Below are 17,248 nucleotides of genomic sequence, written 5' to 3'. Positions count from 1 at the left end.
GACAAGAAGAGAATAGAAGCTTTCGAAATGTGGTGCTACAGAAGAATGCTGAAGATAAGGTGGATAGATCATGTAACTAATGAGGAAGTATTGAATAGGATTGGGGAGAAGAGAGGCTTGTGGCACAACTTGACTAGAAGAAGGGATCGGTTGGTAGGACATGTCCTGAGGCATCAAGGGATCACAAATTTAGTATTGGAGGGCAGCATCGAGGGTAAAAATCGTAGATGGAGACCAAGAGATGAATACACTGAGCAGAATCAGAAGGATGTAGGTTGCACTAGGGGCTGGGAGATGAAGAAGCTTGTACAGGGTAGAGTAGCATGAAGAGCTGCTTCAAAGCAGTGTCAGGACTGAAGACCACAACAAACAATCCAAAGGGGGCGGACTGGCAACAGCTTGGTACGCCGCTCTTCAGCATACAGAATTTTTAAACCAGAGGAAGAAGAGAATAACAATAAAAGCAGGCGATAAAAACGGTGAATTAAAGTGTAAAATGGCGGAGAATTGTGGGAGGTAAAACATAAAACAAAGGGGCGATGCTAATAAAATATACAGGAAGCAGACAGGTAGAATAGTAAGACAAGACAATTAAAAAAAAAATACACATCCACAATCTGGTTTCTGTTTTCAAGAGATATAGAAATCACACCCAGCAACAATATGATGTCTGTTCGCAACACTTCGTAAAAGACGAACAACACTGAACACTCACTCAAAACACTGCACTGAAAAGTTGGCACGGAGATGTCAAACCACAAACAATGGCAGTTGGGGTGAAGAAATACGAAGCGGGTGGGGGGGAATGTGTTTGTGTGTGTGTGTGTGTGTATAGCTCGGTATTATATAGCCGACAGGCCCGATACAATCGAATGTGTTTCCGGAGTACAATCTCGACCGTGGTTTACTTGATATTTCTGCAAATCGATCTCCCACTTCGATGTGAATCGTGTAATATTCGACTTTTAGGCGTTTAGTGTCAGGTGCTTGCTAGGGATGCTGGGCAAAACAACAATAGAACAACAAAGTTTGTGGTGTTTGAAGCCGTAATCGGAAAACTTGTATATGGTTTAGCAGCAGAGGTCTGAATTTAACTAAAGCCATAGAATAATCATCCTACAGAATGGTAAATTGATTTTGCTGTTTTTTTACCCTATTTGTGATAGAAATAAGGAATTTTGACATCTACATTTAATTATAGCACGGCCGTGTCAAGACGCGGACAACTGCAGAACAGCAAGAAATAAAGCGGAAGGAACGAGAAAAAAAAGTTAAACTGTACCGTGCTGGAATGGAGAAAGTTTTCAATAAGGTAACGTTACTGAATTTTCCATTTTCAAGTCGTCTCTGTAGCAATTAAATTTTTATTTGCCGCTTTGACATTCATATTAGGGAAGATAAGCAAAATGCCACTTAAACTGTTGCATAAATATTTGAGCAATAAATACTGCCATCTGCAAGCACTAATCATTTATATTAGATTTACCTGCGGGCAAGTACTGGAGTATATAAGACAGGAACCAACTGATAGTGAAGGTGTGGTCCAAGTCATGCACTCCACATAGAAAATACACTTCATCTGTGTAGAAAATATAGAGTACTTGCGTAAATTTTCGTTTACATGATATAGTAAAAAACTGAGCTGAATACAGAGCAACATTGTGAACGACATAATGACAAGAAATGTTACTGTATTATCTGTGACTGCATGTCAGTGAGGGGTTGAACTGAGAGAAGGGATGCAATGTTTAAGACACTGTACTCTCACTCAGGACGAATGAGTTTCTAGTGCCCATTCTTCTATCCAGATTTAGGTTTATTGTGGTTTTTCTAATTCTGATTAAGGCATATTATGGGGTGATTTGTTTGAAAAGGAAATGGCCAGTTTCCTTCCTTCGTCATTCCCAGTGCAACTTTGTGTTTCTCCAATAGCTCATTGCTCAACAACTTGATATTGTGGGTCCACCTTGATGCACAACACTTGTATTTTTGTTTATTTTATTTTTCCCAAACTTGTTTCACTAACTATATTGCCATCATCAGTGTTTCTTCTCTTCATTATCATCATCATCATCATCTTCGTCTTCTTCTTTGTCATTCTAAAACTCCCCAAAAATAGCACTGTTGTAAGCATTATAAAATGTTGTTACATGTGAACTTTTTGGTTCCTAATATTGTATTCTGTGAATAGTTTTATCGTATGTTATTTGCTTTGCCATTATTTCTGGCATATATTCTGTGTTTACATGACATTAAATACTAATCAGGCTTTCCTACCTCAAAGGGGTATGCAGATCTTCTGAATGTGTTTGCAAGACTGGAAGGGATTAAAGTGTTGACCATTATGAGTACAACCCATCTTAGAGAAATCTGTTCTGGGCCAGGTGATCCCGTTTGTACAATTTGTTCAGTCTTTACTGTGATGGTTGTGCTGGTGGTTCAGTGGAAATAACCTTCATTCTGCATGAACCACTACTCCACAGAGAATTTGAAAATCTCTCTTCACCATCATGACACACTACTGGTGCTGATTTGAAGATATGCAATGTTGTATTGATTATGACAACTGCCCATCAATGATTCCATGCCTACCATTCATTATTTCTAACATATTTGTATGTATCCACGGCACTGTCACATATTGACACTAAACCAGTTCATGTACCTATCACATGTTGGACCGAAAAGGACAGTTGTTACCATGTAGTGGAGATGATGAGTCCTAGATAGGTACAACGAAGACACTTTCAGAAAGTGGGCTTTTGACCAAAAACTCATCTTCTGACAGTGTTTTTGTTATGCCTGCCTGTGACTCAGCATATCCATTGTATGGTGAGTTGCAACCATCCTTTTCATGAATTGCTAAATTCCGTTGTGGATTTTCCATTGTTTGACATGTTAAACTGAATGACATGCACCTGTGAATATTGGCCAGATGCCGTTTTCATGTTTAATACATCACTGCACTCCTGGGAAGTTGAAAATCATGGATGAAAGTCAATTGAATTAACAGCATATAAAAACAGTCCAACACCTTTTAGTCTTTGTAAAATACTCCATGCATGTTCTTAAGCAATTTTACCCAATATATTGTACATTTTTCTTTTTATCATTTCAAGTAAATTTTGATTTTGCCAGTCACGTATCTATCATGGCTTCTGCAAACCTTATGTTCATCTGGTAACAGCAATTTTCTTTAGATATGAGATGAACTATTCTGAACCCACATAAAAAATAATGATAACTCTTAACGGGTCGACAGAAGCGACCGATCCCATGCCTCGGCTTTGACCCGTGACGTAAGGGTGTTATCGTGTGTGACGTAATGACAGTGTGAAGTTTGGTTTGTGAGTGTGGCATGTTTCTAGATGTCGTGTTGTGGTTTGTTGTGCTCTCTGGTGGTATGTTCAGGGTTTTCGTTTGTGTGGTGTAACGGGCTGAGTTTGCTTTTGCTCATTATCCAGAATTGTTAGAGTGTCGGCTGTGTTTGTAGTGGAATTCATTTCAGTGAGTTAATGATTTTGTGTGAAGGTTCATTTAGTGTTGTTCGCTGTACGTCATGTGGTAATTTTAGTAAAATTAATCGTTTGTTGTTTTTGTTCAGGAATGGATATGACGGATAAAATTAACAGTGCACAGGTCAAGGGAAGTGTTCGATCCCAATGTGTGGCTGTGTATGTTGGTATTGTTATTGGGAGATGATTTTGCGTTATATAGGCAAAGAGAAGTGTTTGATCCTAATTTAGGGGATCGGGAGGTGCTGTTGAACTATATAGGTCAAGGGAAGTGTCCGATTCCAGATGATATTGTGTTTAGTGGTATTTGGGGAGTTTTGTGATGCCAGTTTTTTTCGTCTTTTTGTGTCTAAATATGTTTATACACTCCTGGAAATTGAAATAAGAACACCGTGAATTCATTGTCCCAGGAAGGGGCAACTTTATTGACACATTCCTGGGGTCAGATACATCACATGATCACACTGACAGAACCACAGGCACATAGACACAGGCAACAGAGCATGCACAATGTCGGCACTAGTACAGTGTATATCCACCTTTCGCAGCAATGCAGGCTGCTATTCTCCCATGGAGACGATCGTAGAGATGCTGGATGTAGTCCTGTGGAACGGCTTGCCATGCCATTTCCACCTGGCGCCTCAGTGGACCAGCGTTCGTGCTGGACGTGCAGACCGCATGAGACGACGCTTCATCCAGTCCCAAACATGCTCAATGGGGGACAGATCCGGAGATCTTGCTGGCCAGGGTAGTTGACTTACACCTTCTAGAGCACGTTGGGTGGCACGGGATACATGCGGACGTGCATTGTCCTGTTGGAACAGCAAGTTCCCTTGCCGGTCTAGGAATGGTAGAACGATGGGTTCGATGACGGTTTGGATGTACCGTGCACTATTCAGTGTCCCCTCGACGATCACCAGAGGTGTACGGCTAGTGTAGGAGATTGCACCCCATACCATGATGCCGGGTGTTGGCCCTGTGTGCCTCGGTCGTATGCAGTCCTGATTGTGGCGCTCACCTGCACGGCGCCAAACACGTATACGACCATCATTGGCACCAAGGCAGAAGCGACTCTCATCGCTGAAGACGACACGTCTCCATTCGTCCCTCCATTCACGCCTGTCGCGACACCACTGGAGGCGGGCTGCACGATGTTGGGGCGTGAGCGGAAGACGGCCTAACGGTGTGCGGGACCGTAGCCGAGCTTCATGGAGACGGTTGCGAATGGTCCTCGCCAATACCCCAGGAGCAACAGTGTCCCTAATTTGCTGGGAAGTGGCGGTGCGGTCCCTTACGGCACTGCGTAGGATCCTACGGTCTTGGCGTGCGTCGCTGCGGTCCGGCCCCAGGTCGACGGGCGCGTGCACCTTCCGCCGACCACTGGCGACAACATGGATGTACTGTGGAGACCTCACACCCCACGTGTTGAGCAATTCGGCGGTACGTCCACCCGGCCTCCCGCATGCCCAATATACGCCCTCGCTCAAAGTCCGTCAACTGCACATACGGTTCACGTCCACGCTGTCGCGGCATGCTACCAGTGTTAAAGACTGCGATGGAGCTCCGTATGCCACAGCAAACTGGCTGACACTGACGGCGGCGATGCACAAATGCTGCGCAACTAGCGCCATTCGACGGCCAACACCGCGGTTCCTGGTGTGTCCGCTGTGCCGTGCGTGTGATCATTGCTTGTACAGCCCTCTCGCAGTGTCCAGAGCAAGTATGGTGGGTCTGACACACCGGTGTCAATGTGTTCTTTTTTCCATTTCCAGGAGTGTATTTAGTTTGCCCCCCACCCAAAAACATCCCATTTCCCACTCTTGTCCCGTTAGTGTCATTAGGCTTTTTGTCGAAAGTGTGTGTGAGTGTTTTTCAATGTATTCTCGTCCTCATAATGTGTACGTAATGACTTTATATGCGTCATATTGGAATCGTGGTTTGTGGTCGTTTTTGCCATATTTGTGACGTCATGTGTCAAAGCAGACGGGTGGGATCGGACACTTCCGTATTTCCCTCTTAACACCTACCTCTAGTTAATTATCTGCCTTTCCATAACACACAGATGATGTCTATATATTTGCATCTATATCTATACTCTGCAAATCACCATGAGGTGCATGGCAGAGGGTATGTCCCATTTTACCAGTTATTAAGGTTTCTTCCTGTTCTATTCACGTAAGGAGGGTGGGAAGAGTGATTGTTTGAATGCCTCTGTGCATGCAGTAATTGTTCTAATCTTTTCCTCATCCCAGTCATTGTTGAGGGATTTTATATTGTGATCAAAGACTGGTATTGAAAAGAAAAAAAAAAACCAAAACATTTGATGCTTAATGTGTTCCCATCATACGGTGCATGGTCTAATGGTGTTGCTGCCACTTGGGTCATAGGGTCCTGGTATCAATTCGCAGCCAGGGTGGAGATTGTCTTTGCACAGGTATGGGGTGTCTGTGTTGTCCTAATAATTTCATTTCACCTTAATCACAAATTTACGAATGTTGCTAACGTGATGTCATATGGAGAGACGTGCACCAGGCAGCTGAACAACCCCAACCAGGATCTTCCAGACAATAATGCCATACAATCTTCTCTCTCTCTCTCTCTCTCTCTCTCTCTCTCTCTCTCTCTCTCTCTCTCTCTCTCTCTCTCTGATCAATTCCAGTCCAACAGTGAGTGGCGCTCATCATTGCAAATTTGGTTTCCACTGTGGTGTCAAGCCTCGTATGACACTAAGCATCCATGCTACATAGTACTGCCATCTAGGGAAACTTGTCTTAACTTGGTGTCAAACCGTAGCAGTTCTGTTTAGCGAAAAGCTGTAATTGTTATACTCAAGTTAATAGGAGCAAAATGACTAGTTCTTCACACTCAGTCTTTTCTTAGGAAGAGAGTGTAGATCTTTTAGAGGAATGTCCAAATAAAGAAGAGAGTGACAGTGATTTTGTTGATGACAGTGATTCATTTGAGTGAGATGACAATGGAAACAGACCACCCTGGAGAGTTTAAAAAAATATCAGCAGGGGCAGTAGCATCTGGCTAGGATGGGCTGGCAATGGTGTGCCGAAACCAACACTTTTCATTAATAAGGCGTGGCAGCAACCTTGCTGAGCAGTGCATTGTACTGCCTTGGTGTTGTGTCAAGCAGAGGTGCATCTGCTCTTGTAATTGAAGTCAGAATGAGGCAGTGTGGGCCCCTGGTAGTACTCTGTTGTTGCCCAGGGCCAACACAACATGCGCATCATGACTGGACGCTCAGTTTGAATACACAACAAGTTTAGTTGCAACTGATTAATAATAATAGTGATAATGGTATTGTCATTAGGCCGACAGTCTCACTCACATGATATAATGCAGTTGATAATTTAAAAGGAACAACAGACTAGTTACCAGAACTACAGTTTTGTGTTATATTGGCAAATTCCTTCATGGGTGTGTAACCAGTGTGTGTGTGTGTGTGTGTGTGTGTGAGAGAGAGAGAGAGAGAGAATCCACTAATATATTGTACTTATTGTACGTAAAGTGAATTGTCTGATGGAATCTTGTCTTTTAGACTAAAAACTATCTGCTGTGTTTTGTTTTCATTTAGCAAGAGTCCATTTGCTTTAAATGAGTAGGATGCTTGAGCAAATTGACTTTGCAACACAAGTTTTAAGATTACTAAAATCAATTCTACTGTGAAGAAAAGTGGTATTGTCTGTGTATAACGCTGTACTGGATTTAATAAATAATGGCAGGTCATTAATCATTATTAGGAGCAGGAAAGGGCCCAGTTCAGTTTCCTGTGGAACATCCTCCTTCACTTGTTCTATACTGGACAATCCTTTTCCAACACAAACAACTTGCCTATAGTTCTGTAGATAAGATTTTAATGCTGTAGAAGTCCATTTTGTCTAGAAGTTGTGTATGCCCTACACAGTGAAAGGCTTTGCTTAGGTCACAAAAAGTGACTTGAGGGAAGCCCTTTGTCCTGAGAAACACAAAATAGGTATTTGACTACAGAGTATATAGCATCAACAGTTGACATTTTTCCTAAAGCCATATCGTGAACTACTAATTATTCATAACGTTTCAAAATAAACATATAACTGTTGGTAAATAATACATTCAAATAATCTAGAAAATGTGGGGACTATGGAAATTGGCCTGTAACTGGAAGGGGAGTCGACATATCCCTGTTAATATACTGGAACTATCCTACACATTTCAAGTTCATAAGGAAAATACCCTTGGATAGATACTTTTTTACACAATATGTTGAGGGCTACACAATAAAATCAATTTCTTTAGCTGGTTGTGCATCTTCACTGTTTAATGATTTCATCTGCTTTACTATTCTTAGAATGAAACTAGGCGAGACCTCAGAGAAGGTAAACATACTTTTATTTTGTGATGATCTACAAACATTTTTAAAAAGCAACTCTGATAAACTGATATTAGGTTTGATAACAGAATTTCCTACTTTTTCAACTGATTTAATAAAAAATAGTTGAATTTTTGGGAACAGATATTAATTAATTGTTTCTTGTGTTTTTGGCAACACTGTTTATTAGTTTCCGTGCAGCTTTCCACTTGCTGGTGGAATTATCAATACTGCTGCAATTGTGTACTTTTTTTATCTTCCATGATGGCTTCCTTATACTCATTCCTAAGTGGAACGTAGGTTAATCTGCCATGGTCAATGTTCAGACTATTAAATATGTTGTACAACAACACTGTTTGATTTTTCAGATTTGTCAGCTGTTTAGTATACCATGTATTTTGTCTGTTTGGAACTTTGGTTTTGAAGCCTGTGTCAGTTACTTTGCATTTCTTTACGGGAATGTTGTCATTAAATTATTTAAAAAATGCTTCGAAACTTGTCAAATGTTATCGTGGCTAACAAACCGTACGTCACCATAACACTGACCAAACCCGTTTTTGTCAGCAAGAGACTTACAAAGACTGATAATTTTATCGTCAATGACAGGTCTGATAATAACTTTCAGGACAGGGCTATTTATGTTGCTCTTATCAACATCTACATCTACATTTATACTCCGCAAGCCACTCAATGGTGTGTGGCGGAGGGCACTTTACGTGCCACTGTCATTACCTCCCTTTCCTGTTCCAGTTGCATATGGTTCGCGGGAAGAACAACTGTTTGAAAGCCTGCGTGCATGCTCTAACCTCTCTAATTTTACATTCGTGATACCTCATCCAGAAACGCACCCTCTCGAAACCTGGCGAGCAAGCTACACCGCGATGCAGAGCGCCTCTCTTGCAGAGTCTACCACTTGATCTCCGTAACACTATCACGGTTACCAAATAACCCTGTGACGAAACGCGCCGCTCTTCTTTGGATCATCTCTATCTCCTCCGTCAACCTGATCTGGTACGGATACCACACTGATGAGCAATACTCAAGTATAGGTCGAACGAGTGTTTTGTAAGCCACCTCCTTTGTTGATGGACTACATTTTCTAAGGACTCCCAATGAATCTCAACCTGGTACCCACCTACCCACCTTACCAACAATTAATTTTATATGATCATTCCACTTCAGATCATTCCGCACGCATACTCCCAGATATTTTACAGAAGTAACTGCTACCAGTGTTTGTTCCACTATCATATAATCATATCATAAAGGATCCTTCTTTCTATGTGTTCGCAATACATTTGTCTATGTTAAAGGTCAGTTGCCACTCCCTGCACCAAGTGCCTATCCGCTGCAGATCTTCCTGCATTTCGCTACAATTTTCTAATGCTGCAACTTCTCTGTGTACTACAACATCATCCGCGAAAAGCCGCATGGAACTTCCGACACTATCTACTAGGTCATTTATATATATTGTGAAAAGCAATGGTCCCATAACACTCCCCTGTGGCATGCCCGAGGTTACTTTAACGTCTGTAGACGTCTCTCCATTGATAAAAACTTGCTGTGTTCTGTTTGCTAAAAACTCTTCTATCCAGCGACACAGCTGGTCTGATATTCCGTAGGCTCTTACTTTGTTTATCAGGCGACAATGCGGAACTTCTGGAAGTAAAGAAAAATAGCATCTACCTGGGAGCCTGTATCTAATATTCTCTGGGTCTCATGAACAAATAAAGCGAGTTGGATCTCACACGATCGCTGTTTCCTGAATCCATGTTGATTCTTACAGAGTAGATTCTGGGTTTCCAAAAACGACATGATACTCGAGCAAAAAACATGTTCTAAAATTCTACTACAGATCGACGTCAGAGATATAGGTCTATAGTTTTGCGCATCTGCTCGACGAGCTTTCTTGAAGACTGGGACTACCTGTGCTCTTTTCCAATCATTTGGAACCTTCCGTTCCTCTAGAGACTTGCGGTACACGGCTGTTAGAAGGGGGGCAAGTTCTTTCGCGTACTCTGTGTAGAATCACATTGGTATCCCGTCAGGTCCAGTGGACTTTCCTCTGTTGAGTGATTGCAGTTGCTTTTCTATTCCTTGGACACTTATTTCGATGTCAGCCATTTTTTCGTTTGTGCGAGGATTTAGAGAAGGAACTGCAGTGCGGTCTTCCTCTGTGAAACAGCTTTGGAAAAAGGTGTTTAGTATTTCAGCTTTATGCGTGTCATCCTCTGTTTCAATGCCATCATCATCCTGGAGTGTCTGGATATGCTGTTACGAACCATTTACTGATTTAACGTAAGACCAGAACTTCCTAGGATTTTCTGTCAGGTTGGTACATAGAATTTTACTTTCGAATTCACTGAATGCTTCACGCATAGCCCTCCTTATGCTAACTTTGACATTGTTTAGGTTCTGTTTGTCTGAGAGGTTTTGGCTGCATTTAAACTTGGAGTGAAGCTTTCTTTGCTTTCGCAGTAGTTTCCTAACTTTGTTGTTGTACCATGGTGGGTTTTTCCCGTCCCTCACAGATTTACTCGGCACGTATCTGTCTAAAACGCATTTTACGATTGCCTTGAACTTTTTTCATAAACACTCAACATTGTCAGTGTCGGAAATCAACAGGGAACCCACTTCTACATTTTAAAGACACAGAATTAGGATCTGAAAATGGAAGTACTGTCTTTGTCTTAGTAGATTTTTCATGTCTGTGTCACTATGTTTATGCGTTCAAATCAAACAGTGGAAAATCCAGGATGGAATGTAACCATATTATGAGGAGGAAAGTTGCTACTTACCATATAGTGGTGATGCTGGGTCGCAGATGGCACAGTAAAAAGACTCTCACAATTAAAGTTTTTGGCCTTGAGCCTTTGTCAACAATAGACACACATACGCACACTCACACAAACGCAACTCACAACATGACTGCAGTCTCAGACAGCAGCACCAGTGCATGATGGGAATGGCAACTGGGTGGGGGTAAGGAAGAGGCTGGGGTGGGGAGTTGTTATATATTCAGATCTCCACCTGTTACAGTGTCATAACACATCCATTTAGCCTCTCTAAATTCGTATAACAGCATGTCCAATTTGTCTAGGAAGACATTGATGATACACACTGATAATATCCTTTGGTAACCTCTACAAGGATGTTATTACTAATTTAAAACTGTCAATAACTATACCAGCAGGTGTGAAGTTCTGTTCTTCACACAAAAGATCTATATCTAGTTTAATAACAGAGCAACTGTGTGACTAGTTAACATACAATGCAGCACATCCCCCCCCCCCCCCCCCCCTCCCTCCCTCCCTCCCTCTAAACAGGTTGGTTTTATTCGGGATTCCAATACACCATATCATTCCTCACACTTTTGACTAAAAAACCTTATTTTTCCCCTCTCTCTTTGCATGTGTGTTTGACATACAAAAATGTGAGGGTAGTGTCTGTTATAACTCTTGATAATTTCCTCTTGTATTTACAGTGATGTACTTCGAAGCATAACACAGTCACACATTCAGAAGCCTTTAATTGGAACTGGAAATAGCAAAAGATGTCTATGTTCTAGTAAAGTCAAAATTTCACCCCATCCTAAACGATTCATCCAAGCAGCCTATAAAATATGATTAAGATGTGCACACCATGAAGATTTCTACCTCAAAGTAGACACTACAACAAGAATAGAAATGGAAGTAATACATGGGAAATAAATTTTATTAGCAATTAATAGAGTTTAGAGATGGTTTCTTTCTCTTGTTCCCCGAAGATTCATTTTATTTTGATGTGATAAAAAAGAGAAGATCACAGGATGTAATTTTTATTTATCAATATAGAAGACTGTAGCAACAACAAGAGGTATAATGCCAGCATATAACATGGGGTTGGAGGAATCGTATTTTAGAAGTCAGTTAAAACTGGCTTTTATTCATGGCACCATGTTGCCTATATGAAGTTCTTGAATGACTATCGGGAGGTGGGATACTGAGTCGCAGATAGGCACAACAAAAAGAGACTGTGACAAAAAACGCTTTCAGCCTGTTAGGCCTTCGTGAAAAATAGATGACACACACACACACACACACACACACACACACACACACACACACACACACAGCTCACACACATGACTACAGTCTCAGGCAACTGAAACTGATTGTGGTTTCAGTTGCCCAAGACTGCAGTTGTGTGTGTGAGTTGCATTTGCACGAGTGTGTGTGTGTGTGTGTGTGTGTGTGTGTGTGTGTGTGTGTGTGTGTGTGTGTGTGTGGAAACTGAGTCTGGTTTTAGTTGCCTGAGACTGCAGTCGTGTGTGAGTTGCAATTGTATGTGTGTGTGTGATCTATTTTTGACGAGGGCCTTGCTGACTGAAAGCTTTATTTATGACAGTCTTTTTGTTGTGCCTATCTGCGACTCAGCATCTCTGCTATATGGTGAGGGGCAACTTTCCTTTTCATAATATTGTTACATTCCATCCTGGATTTTCCATTGTTTGATTATTGGGATATGGGACTACACTAAGTGAGGTCTGTACCTCAACTGGTCGGGGAAAGGGAGGTTGGTGGAGTTGATTAGTGAGAGTATGGCATGTGAGTGTAGGGCCACACAAGGTCAAATACCTATTGTCATGTGTATGAGCACCAGGCCTCTTTTAGGATAAATTGTAGCAACTGGTTCAGAGTTTTCTTCATTGTGTACATGAAAGGTAGAAAAAATAAGGTGGAGGATCATGTGTTGCAACAAAATCGTCCTAAAAGACACGTAACACCCACAGTGACTTAAACAGAAAGCACAGTGACACTTTCCCATAACATAGCATGAACTGAGGAAGACAGTACTAAAATTAGAAAGTGAGAATTCAGTAGGCATAGAGGAGGTTCAAGTTTCTTTTCTGAAGGCATGCATTGCAGCAAACAAACCCCATTAAGAAATTGTGGTGATGCAAGAACTGATGTGGATAACCAGGTGCTTGCCAACACCCAGACACCCACTGGCTCAGCATTTACACCTTGCCAGCAGTTTTGCAACTACAACCCAGGAAATGAGCCAGTAACCAGTGTTTCGGTATGTTTTGGCGTTGCATGGCAGGAGGTAGAAGGTAGGAGAAACAGTGTCAAATGTCATGTGTGAGTTAAAAGCAGTGTCTCCTCTATATCTAAATGAGTTTTTAATTGAAGTGGGAGGAAGAAACCTGTGATATAAGGTTGTTTAGCACCTCAACATAATGGACAGTCTTAAGGGAATAACAGTTGCAATCTGAAAGTCTGCTGTCTGAACATTCAATGAGTAAATGATTAATAATATATGGTAAATCATTTTGGACTAAAGAATAAGTTTGATATTTCTTGTTTGTGTGGACATTGGGCTACTGAGAGTGAATTTGCAGTTGTTAAATTATTTAAATGCAACACAGCAAATAGTTACTACAGAAAATTTGCATATAAGAGGTGATGTGGTAATCTGTGAGGGGCAGTCTATCAGTAATGCTACACCATTTTTTTCTTGGCCAGTTTCAATTGAAAAAAATGCAGAGTTTGTTGTGGCACATTGTAGAATATTCCCACTTAAGCCCCGATAGTTTCATGAAGTTCGGACAGCTGGTGGCGCTATACATAACCTTCAAAATGGCATCTGTAATGGAGCTGCGTTTCAAGCCAAAACCTATTATTGAGTTCCTTTTGGTGGAAAACCAGAGTACCCTAGATATTCATAGGTGCTTGTTGAATGACTAAGAGACTGGACAGGGAACAAATTCATAATAAGTCATTGAGCGAAACATCTGTCATCATCGCAACAAGGTCACATAAACCTGTTCAATCTCCTGTGTGAAAGTCAGCTGCATACAGCTATGACTCTTACAATGTTGGACTGTACAGACTCTCTAATTCGAGGTGATTGATGGATCACAAACAAATACCTTGATGCTGAAGACACACTCATTCCACAGGTTGAGGTACTCAAAGGTGTCTTGTTCGACCACCAGGAAATTGAAGAAGTGGCTTCAGTGTGTTCATCACCACAAAAATTCTAATGAACTTCTCCTTCTCAATGACAATTCAAGGCCTCACACAAGTCCGCACATCCAATAGGAGCTCACAAAACTTCATTGGACTGCTCTTCCTCATCCACCCTACAGCCCGTAACTCTCACTTCTGACTTTCATCTGTTTGGCCCAATGAAAGATACACTTCACAGGAAATAATACATGGGGAGATTATTGTTGCAGCAAGATGTTGGCTCCAACGTTGTCCAATAGAGTTGTACCGTGCGGGCATGTAGGCCTTCCCACTAAGGCCATTGCATTGAATAGATAGGGATTATATTGAAAAATAGAGCTTTGTAGCCAGAAGAGTGGGGAATAATATGGTGTATTGGAATCCTGAATGAGTTGCCTTTCTTATTGAATGCCCCTCGTATGTTAACCAGTCACTCAGTTGCTCGGTTATTAAACTGGATACAGATTTTTTGTATGAAGAACAGAACTTTGAGGCTGCTGGTATAGTCACTGGCAGTTTTAAATTAGTAATAATAACCTTGTAGAGATCACCTATGAGTAAGAGAGAGTGAATTTGGAAGTGGGAAGCTCTGGAACAGTATATCAATTACTCTGAGGCTACACTTCACCATCTTCTTATGAATCCGAAATGAATCAAAACAACTTCTTTGTAGGAAAGAATACTTATCCAGAAACACTTTCATATGATGAAAACAAACACTTAAGTTTCTGAAACTGTACTTCTTGTGCCCACAGGGTGTATCTCGGATCTCCATAGCAACAAATTTTGGTCTGATTCATCCAGATCATACAGTACAAAGCAAATGCCACATTTTGTTCCATATGTTGTATTATGATATTTGATGCTTGTGCTCTACCAATACTGCAACTTGTTTGAACAAAAGCACCACTAGTACTCTTCTGCCTCCATACGGACTTTCCACAACAGTACTGACCAGTCTGAACTAGAATCTTAAAAACACGAGTAATGTGTAATTGTTGCTTGTTTCCTTTGTTGTTCCTGCCTAACAATGACTCATTCTGTCCCTGAAAACTACCATTCTTTAACTTACTGTTGCCTAATGGTTCCCAACAATTGCTGCAGCTTTATCTGAAACTAGCTGTCTGCATCATCACTACTACTTGCTAAATCATGTTAAAAGAAATGTAACCAGATACATCTCTGTCAACTTTTATTGTACACAAATGCCTGCAATAACAAGTTGAAATTGTGCCCCATATTATATTATGGTCTACTTATGCAGTGTGTGAACTTTGGCTTGGATACCACTTGTCCATGTTTTTCAGGTAATTTTTCAAAGTTTCGTCTATTCGTGTGCATGTAACTCAGTTTTTGTGACTGATATGGGCATGATGAGTTCTGTGTGTGTTTAGGCCACATTAAGCTTACCACAAAAAAAATTATACTCTTTTTGAGTGAATTATATTTGGCATAGAGGGCACCTACAATATGTACCTTTTAATGTATTACATTTTTTTAATCATATTTTGGAATTTTTTGTTTTCCCTCAGAAATACATTGTTGGTGGTTTGATTCATGGAGTGTGTTCTCTAAATGGATGTTACTGGGTTGTAAAAATTTCACTTGACTGTGTGGAATAGTTCCAAAGTTATTAAGACCTGAAGTTGGGTCTGAAGATAGATTGCCAGATGTGGGTTGCAATTTCCAGGTCACGCCACCTTCTTTCACAAGTCATAATTCTGGAACTAATTGACAGGGGAAACTAATACTTTGTACATGAGTGTTCCACACATGGTAGAATTACTGTACTGAATTTCAGTCAAATATGAGACTATGAGCTGCTCGAGCCCCTGGTTGAACTGACATGGAATGACCCATGAGAATTTGAAGATGGGTAAATTTTGGGGGCTCTTATGGTGGATGCTTCATGAACCGTGATGTTTCAAGAGGCACCGTACCAAAGACTTATATACCACATACAGGAACACCAGAAAAACATCATCCGCTATATCACAGTGTGGACAAAAGTTTGTGCTGAGTGATCATGACCATGGGTATTTGAAGAGGATTGTGACGAAAAATAAGAGGATGGAGGATGACAGCTGCAAAAGTCACTACAGAACTGAACGTCGCACTTGCAAGCTCTGTCAAAAAACCACACACAAAGGGAGCTCTATAAGAAGGGGATTGCAGGGAAAACTGGATTTCCAAAACCACTCATGAGTGATGCATATTTTCCGTAAGAGGAAAAAAAAGTGCCAAAGCAGTAAAACTTGGACTATAGAGCAATGGACGAATGTAATTTGGTCAGATGAATCTTGTTTTGTTCCCAACTTCTAGCCAAGTTTATGAACCAAAAGTGAAATGTATTGGGGCTTAATAATGATTTGGGCACCTGTAATGTGGTAATCCATTGGCTACATGGTTACTCTGCAAGATTATGTTACTGCCAATATATTTTGCAATATTGCTGTGCTGTTCTTGGCCGTGCAGTTCAGTGCAGCATATGGGCACAATATTATTGTCAATAATATTGAGCATGAGAGGGCTGCTTAATAGCTCTAGTACGAATCTGTGTGATCAGCAGTCATCGTCCTACACACAAATAGTTTCATGACAATGCACTGAGTGACTGTGAATTTGAAGTAATCATAATGAGAGTAGCTTACAGGTTTCTCAGACAAATGATTGGAAGTGTCTGTGAATCACCGAATTATGATGTAGCATTTCTTTATGAAAAAATAATTAAAGTAGAAATTAGGGATGTATTCAAACACATTTTGGGGTATCCTAATCTTGAACTTCGTTTCCTACCTTACATTCCAGTCCTCCCCAGTGTCATCAATATTGTCGTAGCTGATAATGGCTATATAAGTGGTTAAACAATGGACACACAAAAATTCTAAAAACACTAGTTCCCTTTTTCAGTACAGATTCCTGAAAACCTCATTTGGTAGTGTAATTTCTGGAAGAAAGGAGTGCTAGTCCCGCAAGATGTACGGGTGAACTACTGTGTAGTTTGAAAGATAATAGATGAGTCTATAAGGGTAGTCTGTGGATCGTGATTGAATAACTTGACCAGTAGAGCACTTGGACATGAAAGGCAATAGTTCCATGGTTGAGTCCTGGTCTGCTACTCAATTTTAATCTGCCAGGAAATTTCATCATTACATTCTCTTCAGATATTTTGCTTGGATACCATCAATCCATTGACAAGTCCAAACAGTGACAGTTGTTAACTTTCTTGACAATGACTGGGAGTTATTCAGTTGAAATATTGGAAGAGGAAATATTGATAGTGAGTGCCGGACTCAAAAATGGCAGAATACTCCTTATACAGTTGTAGACAGGAAATGTATTTACATAAGTATGCAACAGGCACCTGTTTGAAGAGCATCTGC

At 40.9% G+C, this 17,248-nt stretch overlaps 1 protein-coding gene across 1 annotated transcript in view; it reads left to right on the top strand.

Annotated features, from left to right (window-relative positions):
- Positions 1–936: 936 nt before the first annotated feature.
- LOC126325768 (geranylgeranyl transferase type-2 subunit alpha) overlaps positions 937–17,248 on the top strand; it is a 90,330-nt gene continuing 74,018 nt past the window's right edge. Inside the window, exons 1-2 of the mRNA XM_049995277.1 lie at positions 937–1,126; positions 1,202–1,312. Of these exons, the coding sequence (XP_049851234.1) occupies positions 1,124–1,126; positions 1,202–1,312 (114 nt within the window). The 5' untranslated portion in view covers positions 937–1,123. The remainder of the gene's footprint in view (positions 1,127–1,201; positions 1,313–17,248) is intronic.

This window comes from Schistocerca gregaria, chromosome 2 (assembly GCF_023897955.1).
Source record: "Schistocerca gregaria isolate iqSchGreg1 chromosome 2, iqSchGreg1.2, whole genome shotgun sequence".
In the NCBI taxonomy this organism is placed as follows: Eukaryota; Metazoa; Arthropoda; class Insecta; order Orthoptera; family Acrididae; genus Schistocerca; species Schistocerca gregaria.
This window is presented reverse-complemented; position numbering and strand designations above follow the sequence as displayed.